Source organism: Nuphar pumila, chromosome 15, assembly GCF_984573655.1.
Source record: "Nuphar pumila chromosome 15, dmNupPumi1.hap1.1, whole genome shotgun sequence".
Taxonomy (NCBI): domain Eukaryota; kingdom Viridiplantae; phylum Streptophyta; class Magnoliopsida; order Nymphaeales; family Nymphaeaceae; genus Nuphar; species Nuphar pumila.
This window is the reverse complement of record NC_143263.1, coordinates 19017941-19040744: the sequence shown is the minus strand read 5'-3', so window position 1 is coordinate 19040744 and position 22804 is coordinate 19017941. Positions and strand designations below refer to the sequence as shown.

Here is a 22804-nt window from a genome sequence, read left to right as displayed (position 1 = left end):
ATCCTGAAATGGCATAAATAAAAAGTACCTTTAATCATAAGGATATGATGTCTCGAAGCCCTGTGATGAATATTTTGATACCATGAGGATTATATATACTTTATTAGTTCATCCACCAGTGACAAAACACTGCAAAAGAGCAGCAGCAACAATCAATCAGGAATTCATGACCTCTTGGTCCTAGCATCCACACATGATGGTTAGTCTTGGCATCAGTCTTTTTTCAGAATATATTGCAAGCCAATAATACAATACAGTAGGTTGTTTCACAGTTCATCCATGACCATTAGTCAAAGTATACACTGCATGAAATAGAATTAACGATGCTACAACTAGTTCCAATAGATAGTCTTAATATAACTAAAGGTTCTTACTGTGAATCACAAACTGGTGCATCATCACAACCTGTATTTCACTTTTGCCAGATGAATTAAAGCTTAAATTGATAGTGTGGTAGGATCTTGCGTAGGATGGAAGATCGATGATGCATTATTTCAAACTGAGAAAACCAAATCTTTGCTCCATTCTTCATGAAGGATATGGGAGAAGAAGCCAAGGACCCTCGTTTAAGATGCAACAGAGATAATCCTACCATCAAGCTCAACCTTAAATCCCTAAATCCATTGTGGTATGGAGAATCAATTGCTGACACCACTCTTATTCTCACTCTGCAGGTCAATAAACACAGGAACTCCCAGATGAAGTTCCTATTAAAACCTGTAGATCCTGGCAGTTTTCTTCTTCAAATCGAGCCCCTTAGCTGATGAGATACCAGAAAAAGGTAAGGTAGAATGAGTCAGTGTGGAGCTAATCTTATCCACCTTTTGACCAGGTTTAAGTATATGCTTAGCCCCTGCACTCAGCTTGATAGGTCCTGGCCTTGTTATGAAACTTGCTTTTGAACAGTTCATACTGCCACACATATCAGCACTAACTGCTCCATCTGTGCAAATACTTAGTGTAGCAGCAGAAGCATCATAATGGAGGTATTCTTGTTGCAATTTCTTTTTTGCAACTCCCGTCTGTGCCTTGATTGTTTCTTTGATCCTGCAACTTCTGGATTCAGCAGCATTCACATTTGCATTCCCAGTCACAGTGACTTTCTTTTTAAGTTTCTTAGGTTGGGAAGTGAAGTTATTTCCAGGAATGAAGGGTACATGCCTGGACTTTATCTTTCTGCTAATACTACTGGTGGCACTGCCACTGCCATTAAATGCAGAAACAGGTTCTGAACCTGGGTATCCTTGCAGGAATTGGGATTTGACTAGAGGGTTGAGGGTAGATGAATGTTGTAGGAAGGAATGAGATGAAATGTGCTTATGCGAGGGAGATGGAGCTACTAGTGCATGATATGGTGCGGATGATGAAGACTCAGTCTTGGCTTTATGCAAGTCTGATGGAAATGAGGGTGTAAGATATGGTTGGGAAGGTGAGGGACTGGAGCTCGAAAGACTGCAAAGGTGGTGTCTGCAAGTAGGAGAAGGGTAAGTTTGAGGAGGAGATGGCATCTTGGTGTCATTGATTGTTGCATTTAAGAGCCATGGTGGGATGCATGGAGTAGTAGGTTGGGCCCAGGAGAATTGGATAGATCCTTCACAATCAGGATTTGGAAAAGGAAAATGAAATGCAGAAGCTGTTCTATACTCTACATGGTCAGTATGATTGATAGCTTGAGTAGGACCAGTAAGCAGAAGTGACCTTGGATAGCCGACATTGGAAGGTTTCTTCCAAGTCACAGGGTGGTTTAGTGCTGCTTGGGAAGCCATAGTATGGCTGGCATTATGATATTTGGTTCCAATTCTTTCCATGATGGCAGGAAGGGTGTCTTTGCAATGTAACTGTGGGTTATGATTAAATGACAAAGGAGAAAAATTGGGCTCTGGCACTGGATGAATAATCCGTTCAGTTTGCAAAGATTGATTTCCCATCAAATTGTCCGAAACAGTAAAAGAAGGATTATGCTCAGCTATTATTGCCTTATCAGTCCACATTATGGGATCTTTTGACCCTTGGTTCTGTTCACTGCTTCTACCAACAGTGACATTTTTCCCCATCAAACGCACCGTTGGAAGAGAAGTGGACTGAAACATGCAATTAAAGCTCCCAGCTTCATGAGTTTTCTCCCTTCCTTTATGATCAGGAGGTTGGTCAAGTTTTGCAGATCCTAGACAAAATAAGTTTGTTGTTTCCGCAATATCTGCTTCTGCTCGTCCCAAATCTTTCATCTCTAGTGAACCAGATCTTGATCGCGGAGCTACATTCACTAAATCATTCACTGTATAATGCATCTTCGAGAACAAATTCAAATCATGTGTTGAATGAGCCACTGATCGATGAGCTATCTCTTGCATGCTCGAACTACCACCAGCATCTATAGGCTCTACAAAGTTACATAGTGGGAATGTCTTGGTTGGTCCACTAACCACTGCTTGTTTTCTGAAGATTTGATCATGCATGTGAGTAAGCCCACCTTGAGAATTGAGAGGTAAACCAATGAATTTATCACTGACAAACGTTTCTCCTCTGAATAAATCGGCAGTGTCAGACATCGGCTCTAAGGAGATTGTTGACATCCAAGAATCCCTACCTGCTGGAATCAATTGATTTAACAACAAACATGATGAATGTCCCATAGTGGTTGGATCTTTTGGAGGAAGGGCACATGCAGATTGGTAGTGAAAAAAGCAACTTGCAGAACCTGGCATGCTTGGTTGGATAAGATGCGGCTTCACAACTGTCGGTTCCATGCTAATTCTCTTGGATGAACTTGCCAGGCATGAGGTCATGTTTTTGCTAAAACATGGCATAGAAACTGATACATCAGATTTCACAATGTTTTCAAGTGTTTGCAACCTTTTGTCGACATTTGACACCCATGAAATGCTATCCTCAGCTTGAGTTCCAACATCTTTATCAGTTCTGGCTATTGAAAGACATTCTTGCTGCTTGTTCATGGCAGGATGTGTAATATATTGTGATGCAACTGTGCAGAAGCTATCAGAGGCTTGATTCAAGTCAACACACTCAAGTCCAGAAGATTTTCTGGCATCAGCAGAGCTCCTAGAATGAGAGCTAGCATCAGAATCCAGTGCAACTCCGTGACAAAATTCTTTAACTTGATTACTGTCAATGGGGCATCTACCTCGATCACCTTCAATCACGCTGGCACTAGCTTCCCCAGAACCACAAACAGTGCCTGTATCCTTGCTAAGAAGCAAATCTTCAGAAAGGCCATCAGTTTCAGTAGTAAGATGAGAAAGCTTGTGAAGAGATGATGCAACCATGAGTTCTGAGAATTCATTCTGAGGGCTTTTTGTATGCAATGAATCCATAGAAGTACTACACATGTTTTTCTGGCCAAGTATGTCATCCTTGCCTGAGAACCTTACATGCCTGACAGACTGTTGAAACTGAGAAGTACTACACATAGCAAGGTTGTGATCCTTTTTATGACTTGTAGAAGCTTTCTGAATCGGAGAAGCACTAGTTTGGTTCTTTAAAATGCTGTGAAATTGAAATGTAGATGCATTGTCTTTCTCATATATCATGTTTCTCTTGAATGACTGCTTTGGTTTCCATCTATCTTTCTCTGGTGTCTTTCTTGTATTGAGCGAGATCTTTTTCTCAATAGCAGTGGGAACCTCTATCTTCCCTAACTTCTTACCATTTGATGCATCTTTACTAAGTCCAGATGAATGAGTAGGCAAAAGTTTCATAAATGCATGATAATTTCCCTGAAAATGGAACATTGTTAGTCCATTTTACTATAAAAAGCAGGCCTTTGATCCCCAAAGCACATATGTATTACATATTAACACAGTGACATGATAGAATAAGAGATGCAGAGGCTGTCATGCCTGGAAATCAGTTTCTAGTAGCAGATGAACTGGGTGACATTAGACCCCAGCACAGACCAAACATGTCAAGATTGCATCATTTAAGAGAATTCAATCTGTATTAAGAAAGTCATGCTTGACTTAGATAAGGAAAGGGAACATATGCTACCAAAATCATCATTTAAAATTCACAGTTCCAAGGCCAAGAACATTTCAGGAAGTTATTATATAGAAAATCAGCAGTAAAATTTCTCTTCTGGTCAAAATACAGTCTTTAAGCCAACCAGAAATAGAAATAATAATTGAAATGGCGCATGAGTTCAATTGAAATACAAATTTCTAAGGTACCAATATAAATTTCAAAGAGTGAATACCAATTAACTGGCATCACCATCTGGGGCCACGAAATGTAGCTCCACCTAATTGCTAAAACCTTTCATGTCTGTAGACGTTTCAAATGCTACCGTGATATTTTGGCCTCCAAACTGTATGACATACCAAAAAGTAACCAATTCATAATTTTCTTCATGACACTTTTTCCAATTAGGGATTAAATTAGAGAAAATGTAATGACAACACAGAGAGAGAGAGAGAGAGTTGGATGTAACACACTCACACATAGCCATACCTGTGCACCTCATTCTAGAAAACAACTTTGAGTTACCAGCCAGATCCATGATTTAATTCATCTCAACCATGTCATAGGAACTACCTTATTCTTTGAATTTTTATAACTTAGAGACCATTTCATGGATAATTCCTTTTTCTTCTTTGAATAATGCATTTTCACAGCGAGTTGACGCAAGGAGCATTAATATATAAATAGAATGAGATCTTGTGCTGCTTGAATATTTATACATGGAGCATCTTGAAGCTTCAGAAGTTTTGAATGAGATCTTGTGCATTCTGAAGATCAAAATTTGAATGGTAAAATATCACGAACAACAAAAAGTATGCTTAACTCCTCTGCATGTTTGGCAAAGTTTCTAAAGTCATGTCCTTAATATGGAGCTAGGAACGTGCCTCAACAACTAGTACTACCAAATGGTATAGGCTTTGATGTTCAGCATTAGACTGCTGCTGAAATTTACAGCCTACACATGATACTATCTGCTACTGTACTTGTGCTGCTGTCTTCCACCGCTTCTTCTGAGAGCTTGGCCATGCTTATGCGAGTGCTTTCTTTCAAATTACCCAATTAGAGTTTGTTAAATTATGTAATCAAACTTGTAATTTCGCATATATATTTTATATATATAAGGTAATACATATACATATATATAATATATGTATATGTATTTACCAATTATATATATATAATATATATATTCCTAGTAAGGGTAGTTTAGGAATTTTACACATATTCTTTTTCGAGAATATGTTTTTGTATTTATTTTCTTTTTCTTTTTTCTTTATTCCTTTTTCTTTTTGCATTTAATGCATTGTACATGCATTGGGAGGGGCCCAACCCACTAGTCGTTGGACCCCTCCAACGGTCACATTTGTGACCGTTGGAGGGGCTCCAACGACTATGTGGAGCCCCTCCCAAGGCCTCCTCAAAGCCCTATATATATGGGCAGCTCCTCTTGTATTTTCCTAAGGGATTTGGGATTATAGCCCAACCTCTTTAGTTGTTTATGAATCTTATGAGTGCATTTGCACATTTGTGATTCGGTGTATTGTGCTTGTTGTGCACAAGTGTTCTTGGGTGTGTATGTTCACACGTTTATTCTCAAGGTTATTGTGTTATCGACTAAAGTATCTTGTTGAAGATACTTTTACATGGTATCAGAGCCTCGTTGAAGAAGAAGAATTGCGATTCGCCTTCTCGTGCATTCCTCGAAAAGCGTGCCTTCAAGTTTTTTGAAATCAAAGAGGATTACCTTCTTCGAGCAATATTTTAGGAGCCTCTCTTGTCAAGAAAGACGCGAAAAGTAATTAAGGTACGTACTATCCCTTGCATTCTTTTCTCTCTAATGGGCGAAAAAGACTCCCATTTCTCTCTTGGGTTTAAGCTTAATGGCTCAAACTATCATGTTTGGGCCGGTAATATGGAAGCCCATATTAATGGAAAGGGGCTTTGGGGTTACGTTCAAGGATCCATACCGGAACCGGAACCCAAAATTACCATTATTGAAGGAGGGGATATTAAGATCCTTGAAGGGGATGAAAGACAAAAAACTCTTGAAGAGTATTCTAAGAAACATGATGATTGGGAAATGAAGAACTTCAAGATCTTGTCTTGGATTTTTTCATCCGTTGAAACTAAGATAAATGCCAATATCATCAAATTTAAAAGGGGTTCCGAAGCTTGGGTATATCTTGAGAAAATGTACACCTCAAGAGATCTATCCCACAAGTACTTTCTCCAAAAGAGGGCTTTGACTCTCCAACAAAACGACATGACCATTCGGGAGTACTTTGCCGAATTATCCTCTATTTGGGACGAGCTCGCCATCCTTGAACCTAAATGGAGTGGTGAGGCAATCGAATTAAGGCACAAACAACTTGAAGAAGACCAGTTCTTCAATTTTTTAAATGGCCTTAGACCAGAATTTGAACAAGTTCGGTCCTGTCTTCTCTCCGCCTTCACATCCCCCACACTTGAAGATGTTATCACCAAACTAAGTGGTGAAGAAACCCGTATGGGGATTGGCAAAAATAATCCTAGCATTCTTGTTACTTCCTCTACTCAAGAAGATGGTGAAATGGCTAATGCCGTGTCAAGACCGGGAAATAACATGAGGACCTATAGACCTCCTCATTTCAAGAATCAAGGTCAAGGAGGAAATGATCGGTATGGCAAAAGAGACTATAGCAAAGTGACTTGCTATCATTGTAAAGAACCCGGACATATCAAACCTTTGTGTCCTAAATGGAAGAAATTGATTGCAACGGCTATGGCATCTCAAGTTGAAGAACGACCTTCTTCATCAAGTGAGTCTTTTTCTCTTCAACAAATCGTAGAAGCACTACAACCTCTTCTCAAGGAAGGTACTTCTGGAGCCGCTATGTCATCCTCTTCCCCCGGTAAGACATCTTGGCTTTTAGATTCCGGAGCATCCTTTCACATGACCCCTAGCTATTGCTCTCTTTCAAATTTTTCTAAAAATTCTTTTCCATCCTTTGTATCAACCGCGGACGGAACATGTCTTGAGATTAAAGGAATAGGTAATTTTGAAAAACAAGACTTCTTTGTTCCAAAAATTCGTTTTATTCCAAACCTTAACCTAAATCTTCTTTCCGTTTCCCAACTCTCGGACCATGGTTGCGATATAAAATTTTCTTCTAATAAATGTTGGATACAGGATCGCCAGTCCGGGAGATTGATTGGGGAAGGCTCTAGAAGAGGAGACCTCTACTACGTAGATTTTCTTCAAGTTCCCAAGAGTCAATTTTGCAACGTCGTCCAAAACAAAGATATTCATGTATGGCATAAGAGATTGGGTCATCCCAATATAGTTAAAATCTCCTATTTGCCTTTTGTTAAACATCTTTGTAAAAGTGACTTTTTGTGTAATGAATGCATTCTTGGGAAAATGAAATGTTTGCCTTTTCCTCAAAGATCCATATTTACGACAAAACCATTTGAAATTGTCCATTCCGATGTATGGGGACCGGCTCCGGTAATGTCAAAAGGAGGATTTTCATATTATGTGATCTTTGTGGATGACTATACTAGGTTTTGTTGGATCTATTTCCTTAAACATAAACATGAAGTTTTTTCAACCTTTAAAAGTTTTCACATGATGATTTCAAATCAATTCAATGGATGTTTAAAAATCTTTAGGTCTGACTCTGGAGGAGAATACCTCTCAAATGAATTTAAGAGTTATCTTGAAATTTTTGGTATTCTTCACCAAAAATCTTGTCCAAAAACCCCTCAACAAAATGGGTTAGCCGAACGAAAGCACAGGCACATCATTGAAACAACTAGGACTTTGCTCATTTATCAAAACATTCCAAAAAATCTTTGGGCTGAGGCAGCCCTTACTTCTGTCTATCTCATAAACCGACTCCCATCGAAAAATTTAAACAAAATTTCCCCCTTTGAAAAACTGTATGATAAGGAACCTGATTATAGCAGGTTAAGAGTCTTTGGGTGTAAATGTTTTGTTCTCACTGATAAGAATGACAAACTTTCTCCTAAAGCCATTTCTTGTGCCTTTCTTGGCTATTCTGAAACCCAAAAAGGGTTTCGTTGTTATGATATCAAAAGTGATAAATTGTATGTTTCCAGAAACGTGAGTTTTTTGGAAAATATTAGTGGATTTGAACGTTGTGACCCCCATAATGAAAATATGGATTATTCTTTTTTATTTGATTTATTGAATAAGGACGATGATACTAGTGATAATGAGTCAGATCAAAGTAACCCAAATGAATTTGAAACCGAGAAAAACGTCTCCTTGCCTTCTTCGTCACATCAACCTATTGGATTACCTAGAGACCCTATCACCTACTCTCATAGAGATGAAAACAACTTTAGGAGTGCTCTTGACAGATATAATAATGCCAGTTCCAGTGCCTCTCAGAATGAAGTGATCCCTCGTAGAACTGAGAGAAGTAGAAGGCCTCCTTCTAGGTTCATTTCCTATGACTCTTTTTCACCAAGATATAGAGCCTGCCTTAGTGCCATCCACTCTTATATAGAACCTAGAAATTTTGAAGAAGCACGAAAGTGCCCTGAATGGATTAATGCCATGGACAATGAACTTGAGGCTCTAAGAAGAGCCAAAACCTGGGAATTTCAAAATCTTCCTGAAGGCAAGAAAACAATAGGGTGCAGATGGGTTTTCAAAGTAAAAACTAAAAGTGATGGATCCCTTGAAAGGTATAAAGCTCGCTTAGTTGCAAAAGGATATAGTCAAGAATATGGTATTGACTATGAAGAAACTTTTGCTCTTGTAGCTCGTATGGTCATTGTTCGATGTCTTATAACTGTTGCCTCTATCAACAAATGGAACATCTATCAAATGGATGTGAAAAATGCCTTTTTAAATGGCGACTTAAGCGAAGAAGTTTACATGGATGCTCCTCCTGGAATGGAGACTCCTAAGGGAAAGGTGCTTCGTCTTCAGAAAGCACTCTATGGCCTAAAACAAGCTCCCAAGGCTTGGTATGATAGATTTAACTCTGTTATGATTGAGAATGGTTTTTCCTCTTGTTTTACTGACACTGCTCTATTTGTTAGAAAATCCAATGCAGGGATTGTAATTTTACTTCTGTATGTTGATGACATGCTCATCACTGGGAGTGATTCTAACGGGGTTAAGAGTATAAAAACTATCTTAAAAGATAAATTTGAAATGTCTGACTTGGGTTTTCTAACTTATTTTTTGGGAATTGAAGTAGCATACTCTCTTAGAGGATATTTCTTATCTCAAACTAAGCTTGCTTCTGAGATCATTGACAGGTCAGGTATTACAGATGAGAAGCTTTGTGAAACTCCTGCAGTAGTAGGAGCAAAGATGAAAATTGATTATGGGGTTCCCCTTTTGGATCCTACACCCTACAGACAGCTTGTAGGATCTCTGATGTATCTGAGTATTACCAGACCAGATATATCCCATGCAGTCCATACTGCAAGTCAGTTTCAGCATGCGCCTACATCCGTTCACATGAGTGCCATCTTACGAGTCGTAAGATACATAAAGGGTACTCTAAACAAGGGAGTTTTTCTGTCCTCTTCTTCTGACTTAAAATTGATTGCTTATACTGACTCAGATTGGGGAGGTGACCCAAATAACCGTCACTCCACCACTGGCTTTTGTGTGTTCTTAGGAGACTCACTAATTTCGTGGAGATGCAAGAAGCAACAAAAGGTGTCGCTCTCCTCAATTGAAGCTGAATATCGTGCCATGGCAACTACTACCATGGAGATTGTTTGGATTCACCAACTGCTAGAAGACATGGGGATCAAAATTGAAGGACCCACCAAGCTATGCTGCGACAAGAAGAGTGCAATCTACATTGCAAAGAATCACACCTTTCATGAGCGGACTAAACACATCGAAATGGACTGTCACTATGTTCGTGAAGCATATCTCAGAGGAGTTATTGATCTCCCTTATGTCACGTCCGAATATCAGTTGGCAGATTTCTTTACTAAAGCCTTGTGCGCTCCGCGGTTCAACTTCCTTCTTGGCAAACTTTCGGTCATCTTGCCCTAAGTTTGAGGGGGGGTGTTAAATTATGTAATCAAACTTGTAATTTCGCATATATATTTTATATATATAATATATGTATATGTATTTACCAATTATATATATATAAAATATATATATTCCTAGTAAGGGTAGTTTAAGAATTTTACACATATTCTTTTTCGAGAATATGTTTTTGTATTTATTTTCTTTTTCTTTTTTCTTTATTCCTTTTTCTTTTTGCATTTAATGCATTGTACATGCATTGGGAGGGGCCCAACCCACTAGTCGTTGGACCCCTCCAACGGTCACATTTGTGACCGTTGGAGGGGCTCCAACGACTATGTGGAGCCCCTCCCAAGGCCTCCTCAAAGCCCTATATATATGGGCAGCTCCTCTTGTATTTTCCTAAGGGATTTGGGATTATAGCCCAACCTCTTTAGTTGTTTATGAATCTTATGAGTGCATTTGCACATTTGTGATTCGGTGTATTGTGCTTGTTGTGCACAAGTGTTCTTGGGTGTGTATGTTCACACGTTTATTCTCAAGGTTATTGCGTTATCGACTAAAGTATCTTGTTGAAGATACTTTTACAGAGTTCTGTAAAATAGAGGCCGATTTGTAGTGGTTATCTTGTCCTTTCCATGATTAAGAAAGAATATACAACATGGATGGAATTTAATCAAAAGTGATCAACTGAACCCTTTGCATTAACATATTGATGAAAGTTTCATACCAATGTCTGAGATCACCAGAGTGCATCTAAAGATTTTCTTTAGAAATAGGTTTTCTGATGAGAAAAAAGAAGACCAATAATAATAATTTGATCTAAACATTTATGGATACTGGATGATGTCAGGTGAGCTGTGAAACCTAGGTTAATGTTACATTCTTGGAGATCAAACTCACCAAAACAGTGATGCAAAATGCTAGAAAGTTGTAGGCATCCATGTGGTATGGAATCTGAAGTTCAGGCATTAAAGTATATGTGAAAGGAATCTAAAAAAGAATCAGTCTCTCCAAAACAGAATCTAGACTCTTAATGTTCATAACCTACTTACCGTCATCTTTGTCATTTTCTTCTTGATATATAAATTCTAGGGAATTTTACAAATAGGCACCTAACTTATGAAAAAATTATGTTTAACCGCCTACTTATTGAAACTTTTCATATAGACGCCTGTGCTTTCAACAAATTGCTCAAATGACCGGCTGTCACTTGCTAAAATTACTTATTTGGTCTTAACAGTGTGACAACTACACAAGTGACACTCAATAATTTAAGAAAAAGAAATGGTTAAAGCGTCATTTCAAAGAATCAAACCCTTGCTAAACTTATTTGATCTTAACTACAAGATTTTGCACTTTTGTGCTTATATTATACCTTTGTGCCTTTGTATTGTCCACTCTTAGACTTGTATGTGCTTTTGCACTTTGTTTTTTGTAATTTCGCATACTCCATTACATGCTTTTCTAAGTATTTCATTAGTATGCCCATAGTGGCTATTGTGTGCATTTGATTTCTCTTGAGATTGATCTCACTTTGTATTACTTTTTGATAAAACTGGTGCTTGTGCACTCTTATTGTGTTTGCGTGGATCCTCATTGGGATCCTTTTTTCAGCTTATTTCAAGCATGTGTTCTTTAAAGATTGTTTATTGTTATTAATATTGGTCCATAAGTGGCTTTTTCATTGATTCGAAATTATTGCATAGTTCATCCATATATGCATTAGTTGTGGGTTTAAATATTGCTTCTAATTGATCCATGCTTATTTATGTCTTTCACTGTGTAAAGATGATTTGTTATTTATACTCCTTTGTGAGTTATTTCTTGATATTATTAATAATGATGAAAATCCATGACTATTATGAATTAATGCGCCTTTTATAATAGATATATGTATGCATGATTTTCATGAATGATTAAAGTGATAAATGACTATCGTATTTGAAATTTCTCAAAATTAATTCTTACTTTAAATGATTTTGAAAAATATTAATTTGACTTATTAAATATCTTTTATACATTGTATGTTTGTGTGATTGGCCATCCTTTGTCCATAATATATAGTTATTTCTTGTTAGATTTCTCTTATTTGGCTCTCTTTAAAGGTTCTCAAAATATTGGAGGCATTGACAATTCTAATGATAGTTCGAGCATATCAAGGAAGCTCTAGAAGCCTCTTCAAGAATTTGTATTATGAAGAACATGTTGATATCTTATGTAATGAGATTTTTTTTGTAATTGCAAACTTACGGTAAGTCACCATAAGTTTGAGGGGGGTGTTAAGATATGTATATCTTATTATATATGTATATAAGTATACATATATAATACATATGTATATTATATATACATATATTTATACGTATATATATATTTGTATAATATATATTTATATATATTATACCCAAGTCAACTATTGGTTGACTTAGGGATGGCTGGTTGTTGGACTGCTGGTCCAACGACTAGAAATATAGTTGTTGGATCCAGTCCAACAGCTAGATTTGTCCCCTTTTCTCTTCCTTTTAATCCCTCTCTTTTCCTTATTCTCTATATAAAAGGTGGGTGTGTGCCTTTGTAGAGGTGAGAGAGTAATGAGTAATGAAATTGTTTATTTTTAAGTCTTGTATTCTATGGGTATTTCTATTACGAATGTGTATTTAACTACATTGTATTCTTGACTCATAGAACACATTCCGGAGTGCAATGAGAACCGTGTCATTTTGTGACATCAACAACATGGATTAGTTTACAAAGAAACATTCAGCCTAGTTGTTAAAATTGTGATAGTAAGAGTAGTAATTTCACTTGTCTTATCTCATAGATGGTCATTATACCAACTTAATGTTAAGAATGCTTTCTTACATGGAAAATTGAAAAAAAAACAATGTATTTATGAAATAGCTAATACAATTCAGCAAAGCAAATATAGATATAGATATATCGGCAGAATATAGAGCACCAGCCAGCATAATTTCCAAGGTAATTTGGATTTGCAACCTCATAACCATATTAGATGTGAAAGTATGTAGATCTACTAATGTAATAGGAGTGCATTGGCTCTTGCTTAGAATCCAGTATTCCATAACATGTCCAAATATTTCTCAAATTGACTAACTTTGATAGAAAGATGATAGAACTGAAAGATATAGAAGTAAAATTCATTATTGTGGAGTATCAAGAAGACAATATCATGACAAAGGGAGTTTCATAGCAAAGGCATCAATTCTTAAAGAACAAGTTATACAGGTTTTTGAACCATGTACAACTTGAGGGGTCATGTTGAGAAAGCAAGCATAGAGTTGTAGCTTTACTTTAGAGGCAAAGCAATCATTTTACTCTATGATGGAACATTGTCCCTGAAGGCCAGTATTGTCATTTTTTTTTGCTTTAAACTGTAATTCATGAAATAGATGTAATTCAGTTGCTATATCATACCTTTAGTTCTTTTGTTTAGATAGGGACATTGTTGTAATATTAAAGATACTTATTATCCTTTTTGTAACTTACCCTTCTAAGGTTGCCTTATATTAATAAAGAGACAATAGAGGCCACAGTCTCCAAGAAAGGAAAACAAGAGGTGGTGGCTCTCTTTCTTCTATGAGAGAGAGAGACCAATAGGGGCTCCCCAAGTTTTTGTTGGCCCCCATGTGTACCGGGTCAAAACATCTCTTGCTCAATGTAATGATATGTATGTGTTATGCATACTTTGTTAGAAATCATACTTTTTCTAAAAAGGAATAACTATTTAAGTCATGAATTTTTGTCACATTGTGGGCCATTGAATTTTTATGCCCTTGAAAATCCTTTTTACATATCAGAATGACATGATCCAAAACTTGTTTCTTTACCAAACAAACCATGTAGATCACATATGTACGCTTTTTCGATCATCCAATCATTTGATTCCCTCTTTCTCTCTCTCTCTCTCTCTCTCTATATATATATATATATATATATAGCATTATCATATGTTCTAATATGATGCTATGTGCAAAGTTTCTAGCTATACTGCACCAAACCATGTTTCATCCAAATGGAATTTTCCTAAATTATCTACAAAAGTAAATTGTTTACATATTCAATAAAGGAGTAGGTCACCGTCCAATCCAACTTTTCTTTTATATAATTGTCTAGCATTAAAAAAATCTTCACAATTTCCATATCAGACTTTAAACGGTGCCCGACTCTCATGGCAATCATAGTTCACATAAGAATTCTAATGTATACCTACAATGGTAATCATATGTGACACATGCACACAAATGTTATTAATTGGCTCAAAATTATAGCCTTTTTGAACCAAGGTCTTTGGCAAAATAACTTTTTCTTTGATTAGTTTTTGAGAAATATGTTTTGGAAGGAAAAGCCAACTTTATGAAAAATGTTTAGTCTCACATTGAACTTTTTTGATAAATACATTGGGTTTAAAATGTGTAGAGTTGACTTAGAGAGCAAGGCCCTCAAGGGGATTGTCAATTAAAACTTTAAACTTTAAACTTTAAACTTTGGACTTTGGACTTGGATTCAGCCTGACTCGGCTTGGTCCGGTCTAGTCTTGGTCCTGGTCTTGGTTTGATTTTGACCAATCTTTTTATCACATTTTGGATAATTTTGTACCTCATAAAACCTCTTAAAAAGCTTTAATTTTTTCTAAAACGGTGTGGTGGTTGACCAGGGCAGTTAAAGGTCAATCTTGATCTTGCTGGGGAGCGACAATTACCCTTAACGGCTACCTTCAGTGTGTCAAAGGATGATGGGAGGTTAGTGGGCGTTGGCAACCTGTTGTGGGTGGCCGTTTGGGCCTTAATGGGTGCATGCTACTCGTTTAGACCTTAATGCGCTTTTAAGGACCTATGCAAACGGTCCTCTAGACCGTTCTGCAGGGGTGTATATAAACCCTAATTGCATCAGGTCAGTCCATTATTGAACTACTTTTTTTTTTCTCTCTCTCTCTCTCTCTCATTTCTTGTGAAGTTGTTCAGGGTGGTTGTGTTGTGGTGACTAGTCTACTCAATGCTAGGAGTGGTTAGTATTGCACGTGAGGTGCAGGCTTGGTTGTATCCCAAAAGCGAGGTTGTCTTCAACCCTTCTGCACCTAGGTTCAACCCCGGTAGGGCAACTATTGCTTTTAAGAAAGCACCATTGTTGCGCGCCTCCAAGCTTCAGTCCCACTGATTTATGCAAAGAAATTCCAAATTTACAACAATTATATATAATAGCATTATTATACATTCTAATATGATGTTATATGCAAAGTTTCTAGCTATACTGCACCAAACCATGTTTCATCCAAATGGAATTTTCCTAAATTATCTACAAAATTAAATTGTTTACATATTCAATAAAGGATTTGGTCATCGTCCAATCCAACTTTTCTTTTAGATAATTTTCTAGCATTCAAAAAATCTTCCCAATTTCCATAAATCAGACTCTAAAGGGTGTCTGACTCTCATGGCAATCGTAGTTCGCATAAGAATTTTAATGTATACCTACAGTGGCAATCATATGCCACACATGCACACAAATTCATGAGAACAAGTTTGAGCCTTCTCATGGTTAAGCAAATTACTAAGGGAAGTCACCATCCCATATGGGTCCCAACCTACTTGATATATATATATATATATATATATATCCAAATTAATTAGTTGGAAAAAGAGATAATCATAAACTAAAGAAATCCTAATTTACTAAGGGAAGTCACCATCCCTCACTCATGATCTTGGAGAGACCTTGGGAGGGGTTTCTAAATAACCTAAGGTTAAGGAAAGCAAGGTAGGTTTTGAATTACTCATTCTTCCCACACGTTTTGGAAAGCTCACATTAGGATGGGATTCTAAATAAATGAAAAAGGTAAGTTTGAATGTCTTTCCCTCTCTTACATTTTTGAGAAAGACTAAGGTAGGGAAGAAGAATAGGCCAATTAAGCATAGCATGACACAAAAGGCAAGTTTGAATTACCTTTCTTCCCCTTACACGGTTTTGGAGAATCACTTTAGAAATTAGATTCTAAGAAAAAAACCATAGCCAAGGAAAGTTTCCTATATTCCTTGGACATTGGTCAACCACATTATAAGAAGAGGGCCATCACATGTTCCCAACCCCCCCCCCCCCCCCCCGAAGCTCTCTCTCTCTCCTTTACGCCCTAGGCAGAGGACCTCATTGAAGGTGCAGTTGTGCCTTGGAGGTGCTGCAGCTTGGAGGAGGGTGATCGGCCAACCAGACCCACCATCCACACGTTTTGGAGGAGGCCTGATCTACACGTTTTTGGTTTCTTATTGGCTATTAAGGTAGGTACATACAAACTCTGTGTGTGCATCGTGTTAAGTTGCACATGAATACCGTACAAATTTTGGATATATATATATATATATATATATATATATATATATATATATATATATATATTCAGCCATGAAGATGGATCATGGCTGACATGGTATTGAATATGAATTGATAAAGTTCAAAAACGTTTTTGAGGAGCACAGTTTTGGAAAATAATGCCAAACAGTGATGTTCTTGGAAAAACATTTTACAAATGGATCTATGATTCCATGCATGACCCGTATATCAGTTCGAAAAAATAGTAATAAATCATAGGGATTGAGCTATGTCTGATTGGATTAGTATGCACGTGAATCTGAGCTTGAACCAGGGGTTGTAGCATATTTCATGTAAATCTTGAATATATATATATATATATATATATATATATATATATATATATATATATATATATATATATATATATATATATTGTGAACCTAAACAATTGATGAATCTGATTTTTTTTTCGGAAGCGGGAAGCGAGGCACTTCCAACATTTTATGAAGCGAGAAGTGCGGGACGACTTAGAAGCGAACCAGGAATCATCTCGAAAGTGACCTAGGAAGCGAACCAAAAGCAACCTAGAAAGCGAGGGGGAAGCGAAAAAAGAGAAAAAAAAGGAAAACAAAAACACAAGAAAATGAAAAAAGGAAGGGAAAGTGAGCTTCCCTAAATAGGAAGCACGCTTCCCATTTTTTTTTGGCGCTTCCTAGCACATTTTGGAAGTGCCATGTTTCGCGCTTCCCCACACCCTATGGCGCTTTCAGTAACCCTGGTTTTGACAGTCATGCAAATCTGATCATTCCCTACTCATGTCTCTTGATGTGGTATATATTCATCCATACGGTTTTGGATGGTGTACCTATTCACGCAGTTTTTTTTTTGTTAGACACATATCAATGTATGTTTTCTTTGTGAAGATGCATATCAATTTACACGGTTTTGAAGAGGCATATATTACCATGTATTTACATATATGAATTTTTCTCATGTGAATCTGTTCTTAAAGTGTACTGGGCTATGAGAATTAAAGATAATCTTTTTATGGATCGTCTAGATTGATTTTGATCTTCGCTGGGCAAGTTAATGAATCTGAACTTTCGAATTGTGTGTGTGGGAGTCGAACACAGGTTCATGCAAACCTGTAGATTGGGAGTTTTATGTGAGTTGTGTTTTACTAAACCATGAACCTGGTTTCATAAATAGTAATGGTGCCATTTTTTATCTCACCGTGATATCAGCTTAGAATCACTTGCGCTGGATTTGTATGATAAAAAACAAACAAATAAAAGGCATAAAAATAAACCGATCATTTGTACCATGAGAACATGTAAAACTGAATTTATAAATTTGTGTACATGAGCTAATTAAATAGTTGGTATTTTTATGAAGATATGTATATCGACTTAAAAATCTGAGATTTCTTTTTATGAAGTAGGAACTTAGCACCTTTATGTGAACAAGAGTCATGCTGATATCAGGTTGAAGAATATATATATATATATATATATATATATATATATATATATATATATATATATATATATATATGTGCCAGGCATGTTTTCGAAGAAAAAACATTTTTGGGGAAAAGCCCATGGTTCCCTGAAAGTGGTTTGGGATCTTATTTCGGTTTAGGTTTGTGGTTATGGGTGGATCAATGCATCTATATCAGTCTTGGAATTGAGCAAGAACTGATATGATGTTAGATCTGGAGGTTTTGAACCTCGAAAGGAAATGGGGGAAAATCGGTCTTGGGAAAAAACCCGACACATCTTCCTGAAAATCATCTTGGATGTGTAAATCTTTTAAAGTGATTTCCTTAAGCATGAACTACAAGTGTTCATTCAGATACGTAGCGAATCCCATACTAATCATGCAGGTATGGTTAAACTTTTGAATTCCCATGTATGGGAAATCAGTTTTCTTGAACTTGTCGATGTTTTTTCTGTAATGAGAATATGTTCATGCTAATTAAAAGTACTTATTTAGCATGGTTTAATTTATTTAAATTCACGTGCAGCATGCATATGATAAATCTGGTTATGTGCATCATGTGGTAAATTAAGTTCATGTCAGATATAATTTGTGAATGGTTATGACTTGTGAAATCCAATAATGAGGTTCATCCAGGCGAAAACTGATTCCTGAAAATGCATGGGTTTCTACATTATGATGACATACTGTGCTTGCTATTGAAATGTATGGGAGTATGTGCTTATGAAGTTATGCTTATGATGGAAAAAATTTGACCTTGATGTGCATGCATGCTCATGTTTTGTACATATGAATGAATTATTCATGATGTTAATATGTGTTCCATGTCGTAGTTGTGAGCACCCTGTTGAGGTGATGTGCAATATGCTATGAAACTTGCAACATGCAAATGACACTTTGTGAATGTGTGACATGTGGATTATATACCTGTCTTTATGATGTTTATGCATGCACAGGTGTTGGCTTCGGTGTGAGCCTATGGTTAAGAGAAAACCATTGTGGTACCTTAAGAGCACTGGGCTTGTGTGTGTTGCATGATTAGTGATTATGCATGCACATGGAATGCCTACGACTGGCTTGTGGTTGTATTAAACCCTTGGGATGCTATGATTTACATCAAGTAATAAATGAACTAATACATGTCACATAACCATATATTTGGGATTTTGTGTATTGTTTACCTGATTCTGGGTATATCTGAAAGATGATATATGTTACCATACACTTGGTCTACCTTGGAGAGGGGAGCTGATACAAACTTTGTAGGACCATTATGTCTTCTTGTAAAGGCTAGGAATCTCAGTCGGTCTCTAGTCCCTGGATTTAGAGGACAAGGACTACCAATGTGTCTTAGGTGGTAGGTTCATGTCTTCTGCAAAAGTCTAGGAATGCATCCTACTCTAGTTTGGCCTCTGGAGAATTCTCTCTCGGTCACTAATTGTCCCCTTTAAATTCAATTTCAGCCATTCACTCGAGTATTTAAAATACATAACATAATAAACCCTATGTGGACTCAACCTAACTCATGGTTCTACCCTATGCATACTCGCACGAGAGGTAAAATAGAGAAACATAAATGTCATAACTAAACAATTTACTTTTATACATTAATATCTATATCTGGATATTGTGAATGTATAGTATGGTTATGTTCTGTTCTAGGATGTACAATTTTAAATATTGTATTTATTTTTATGATGATGTGATGGTTGTATTGGGTGAAATGCATATGGTTTGCATGTGGTTCTGAATGTTGTACCCTTGTGTTTCTAGAAATATATAGTGTGTTATATACACTTGACACTGTGAATACACATATTGCTACTATGTTTCTTACTCAGACTGGTTGTAGTCTGACCCCTTCATTTCATAAATTTTTTCAGATAAGGAATGATGAACATGGAGTGGTTGCAGGCTTGCTGCAGGTGGTGCCATGGAGCCATATATTTTTGTGTCATGCGAAACTTTGTTTTAAACAATTATTTCTTATTGTTTAAGTCCTGCTCGATATACCATTTATTTAATTGATGCTTATGTCAATTTGCTATGTGGATGGATGTTGGTTTTATATATCTGTAACCAGCCCAAAATTTTTAACCGAAACTACAGTACTAGTGTTTCCGCTGTCTAGTACGAAGTTGTAAGGTCCTGATAAGGCCTTGCACCATTTTAAAAAAAAAATTGGCTATATTTTTCGAGTCAAATTTTGGGGCATTACACTTAGCATATTCACCTAGCTAGTAAAGTCCTCCTTCAACTTTATGGCAAAAAAATCTGGGCATGACCTCCAGAAAGGACAATTACATGGTTAAATATGCATCATCTTAATGTGGATTTATATTGGGCAAAATTTCTATTATGGTACAATTCATCCTTGGAAAAGACAAAGGCAACTAGCAAGCAACACTAATCTAATCTAGTGATCTATGTTTTGCAAATTTGATGATTCCATAGAACAAGTTAGAAAATCAGATATGCATTAAGTGAATTTTATTTTTTATTTTGGTGTAACAATGTGAATCAAGCCTTACTTTTCACAATGCACCATTCAAGGATTTCAAATGTAGTTCAAGTTGAACAAAGTTATATCTCAAGGAGAATATTTAACAGTACCAACACTTACATACATTTTTATTTTTTATCTTGCAAGATTAAACATTACTCTGATATATTATGAAAAGTTATATAATGAAATATGAAACAGGTAGGTGCTAGCAACAATGTTTGAGGATGTAGTGGGTTTGAAGTTGAATGTTTGAGAATGCATGTTTGAAGTATATATTTGAAGTTTTTGTTGAATATACATTTCAATTGCTAATTTCAGTATATTTGAAGTTTTTGTTGAAGTGTATGTATTTGAAGTGTAAATGTGACTGTAGAAAAAAAATTAAAACTAATTTTTAGTTTTAAATTTGCAGGTTTATAGCCTATAATGGTGACATTCCTGTCTCGTCATTATAGGCGAGATCCATGTCTCGCTATTATAGCCATCATATAACAGCGAGTTAATTCTCCTTGTTATAGCTTACAATAGTGAGTTAATGCTCGCCGTTATAGGCTATAACGGCGAGACAAGAATGTTATAACCTATAGGTATCCTATAACGACGAGCAAAAAATCTCACTGTTATAGGGTATCTCATTGTTAGAACAACCTTGCTGTTATAGGCTACATCGCCGCTATTATTGTTTCGAGTTCCGGCAAGTAATCTCATTGGTGTTGGGTCACCTTTAACGCCGACCTATAAATATCACCGTTATTGGTCAACAAAAGCCATTTCTTTACGGCGACTTATTGGTGAGAAATCTCGCCATTATAGGCCAATACCGGCAAGAAATAGAGCAATAACGGCGAGAAAAATCACCACTATTGAGCCTCATCCTTGTAGTGGCTGAATGAGATGAAATTTTTTTGTTATTCTATATTGAAACCAAATGATTGTGTTTTGTTTTCATGTTTAACAAAAAGACAAAAATATACAGAAAATATGGAGGTGTATGATGCCTAAGAAGTTTGGACAATTTTGCACTACTGAATCTATCCTTTGACAAAACAAAGGTAATATACTTTCCAAAAGCCTGTTCATCATAGCGGGAACGAACAATTATAGACAATGAAAGAAGGGAAAAAACTACCCAGCCTATGTTTCTAGAGCAAATATACACATGAGCAACAATTCAAATGAAGCTGCAAATAGCAGTTCACACTTTCTAAAGAAAATGAAGGATCCCAAACAGATAAAAATATCAAAATGATACAAGATGCTGCAGTCACCAGATACATCCCTAACTGCAAACACATCAATGCAACAAGGATATGACTGCAGCAGACTGAACGAAAGGCATTTGAAGATATTGCAGTTGCAACTCTAGGCCATGAACAGGCAAAATAACCTCCACCTCAGCAAGTCCAAATCATCTTTCCAGAAGTAGGATGCAAGCCTGGTGCATATGAACTTAAATTTACCCTTCATTCTAAGCAGATCAAGTTATCCAATGCTAGCTTAAAGACGAAGCTGGTAAAACCGAGTGCCTGGCTCTATTAGGATGAATATAGCTTTTAGAAAGTACTCTTGCAGCCATCCAAATCTTTTTCACTAAACAAACTGCCACTTAAACAAAGGGCAAAGGGAAGTTGAAAACCAGTCTTTTTGGCTTTGGAGGAAAGAATTCCTATTTCTTCTTGCAATTATTGTTAACTCATTACCACCATAATTAATGAGCCTCATTCCAAAAGTTTAAGTACATGGCTATCTGTATACAGAAAGTTTATCCAAATTATACTTGCGGTAGATAATGTGTTCATCCTAACTGATTCATGTTTGCATACAATATGAACTGATTCTTTTCTTATCATATTGTGCATAAATGAAACTTCACATTATGTAGTGAAGTACCCCAAGTACGACCCATGTGTTGGATTCTGGCTTTGGATCCACTGTGGCCATAGGGTCTCACACCAGAACCCCAAGAGCCACAAAGAATGATGAGTTCATTAAGATAATTCAATAAGTTTTATGGGTTGCTAATAATATATGGGTTATGGAGGGGGTTATAGAGTTTAATGGGGCATTATCTATCAACAAAGGGGGTATCGCTTGTCTGGTAGGAGCAGCTAGTGCACGTCACCTTGTGTTGGGACATTGTAGGTTCAAACCCCAATGGTAGAGACATGAGCTAGAAATGAGCTCAAGAGAAGATTGAGGAGGAAACCCACCATGTGGAGAGGGTTGGAATAGCTCAACCGATAGAGCATGTGTCTTCACATAGATGGAGGTTTAAGTCCTAACGACATGCCCCATCGAATTCGGTGACCAATCTATACTGGATTAAGGAACCACCAGGGTTCCAACATTGATATCAGAGCCTGATCACGGGTGTGTGAGCAAGACTCTGCACGTGTCAAAACGCAACCACTCCAAAAAAAAAGTAGCAGAGAGAGAGAAGGTTCTTCTCGGTTGGGTTTTTTTTGTTAGCGGTCATTTTGTAA

At 36.7% G+C, this 22804-nt stretch overlaps 1 protein-coding gene across 1 annotated transcript in view; it reads right to left on the bottom strand.

Moving 5' to 3' along the window:
• Nucleotides 1-215: 215 nt before the first annotated feature.
• Nucleotides 216-22804, bottom strand: part of LOC149814705 (uncharacterized) — a 35213-nt gene continuing 12624 nt past the window's right edge. The window contains exon 3 of the mRNA XM_089989054.1: nt 216-3734. Within this exon, the coding sequence (XP_089845180.1) occupies nt 711-3734 (3024 nt within the window). The 3' untranslated portion in view covers nt 216-710. The remainder of the gene's footprint in view (nt 3735-22804) is intronic.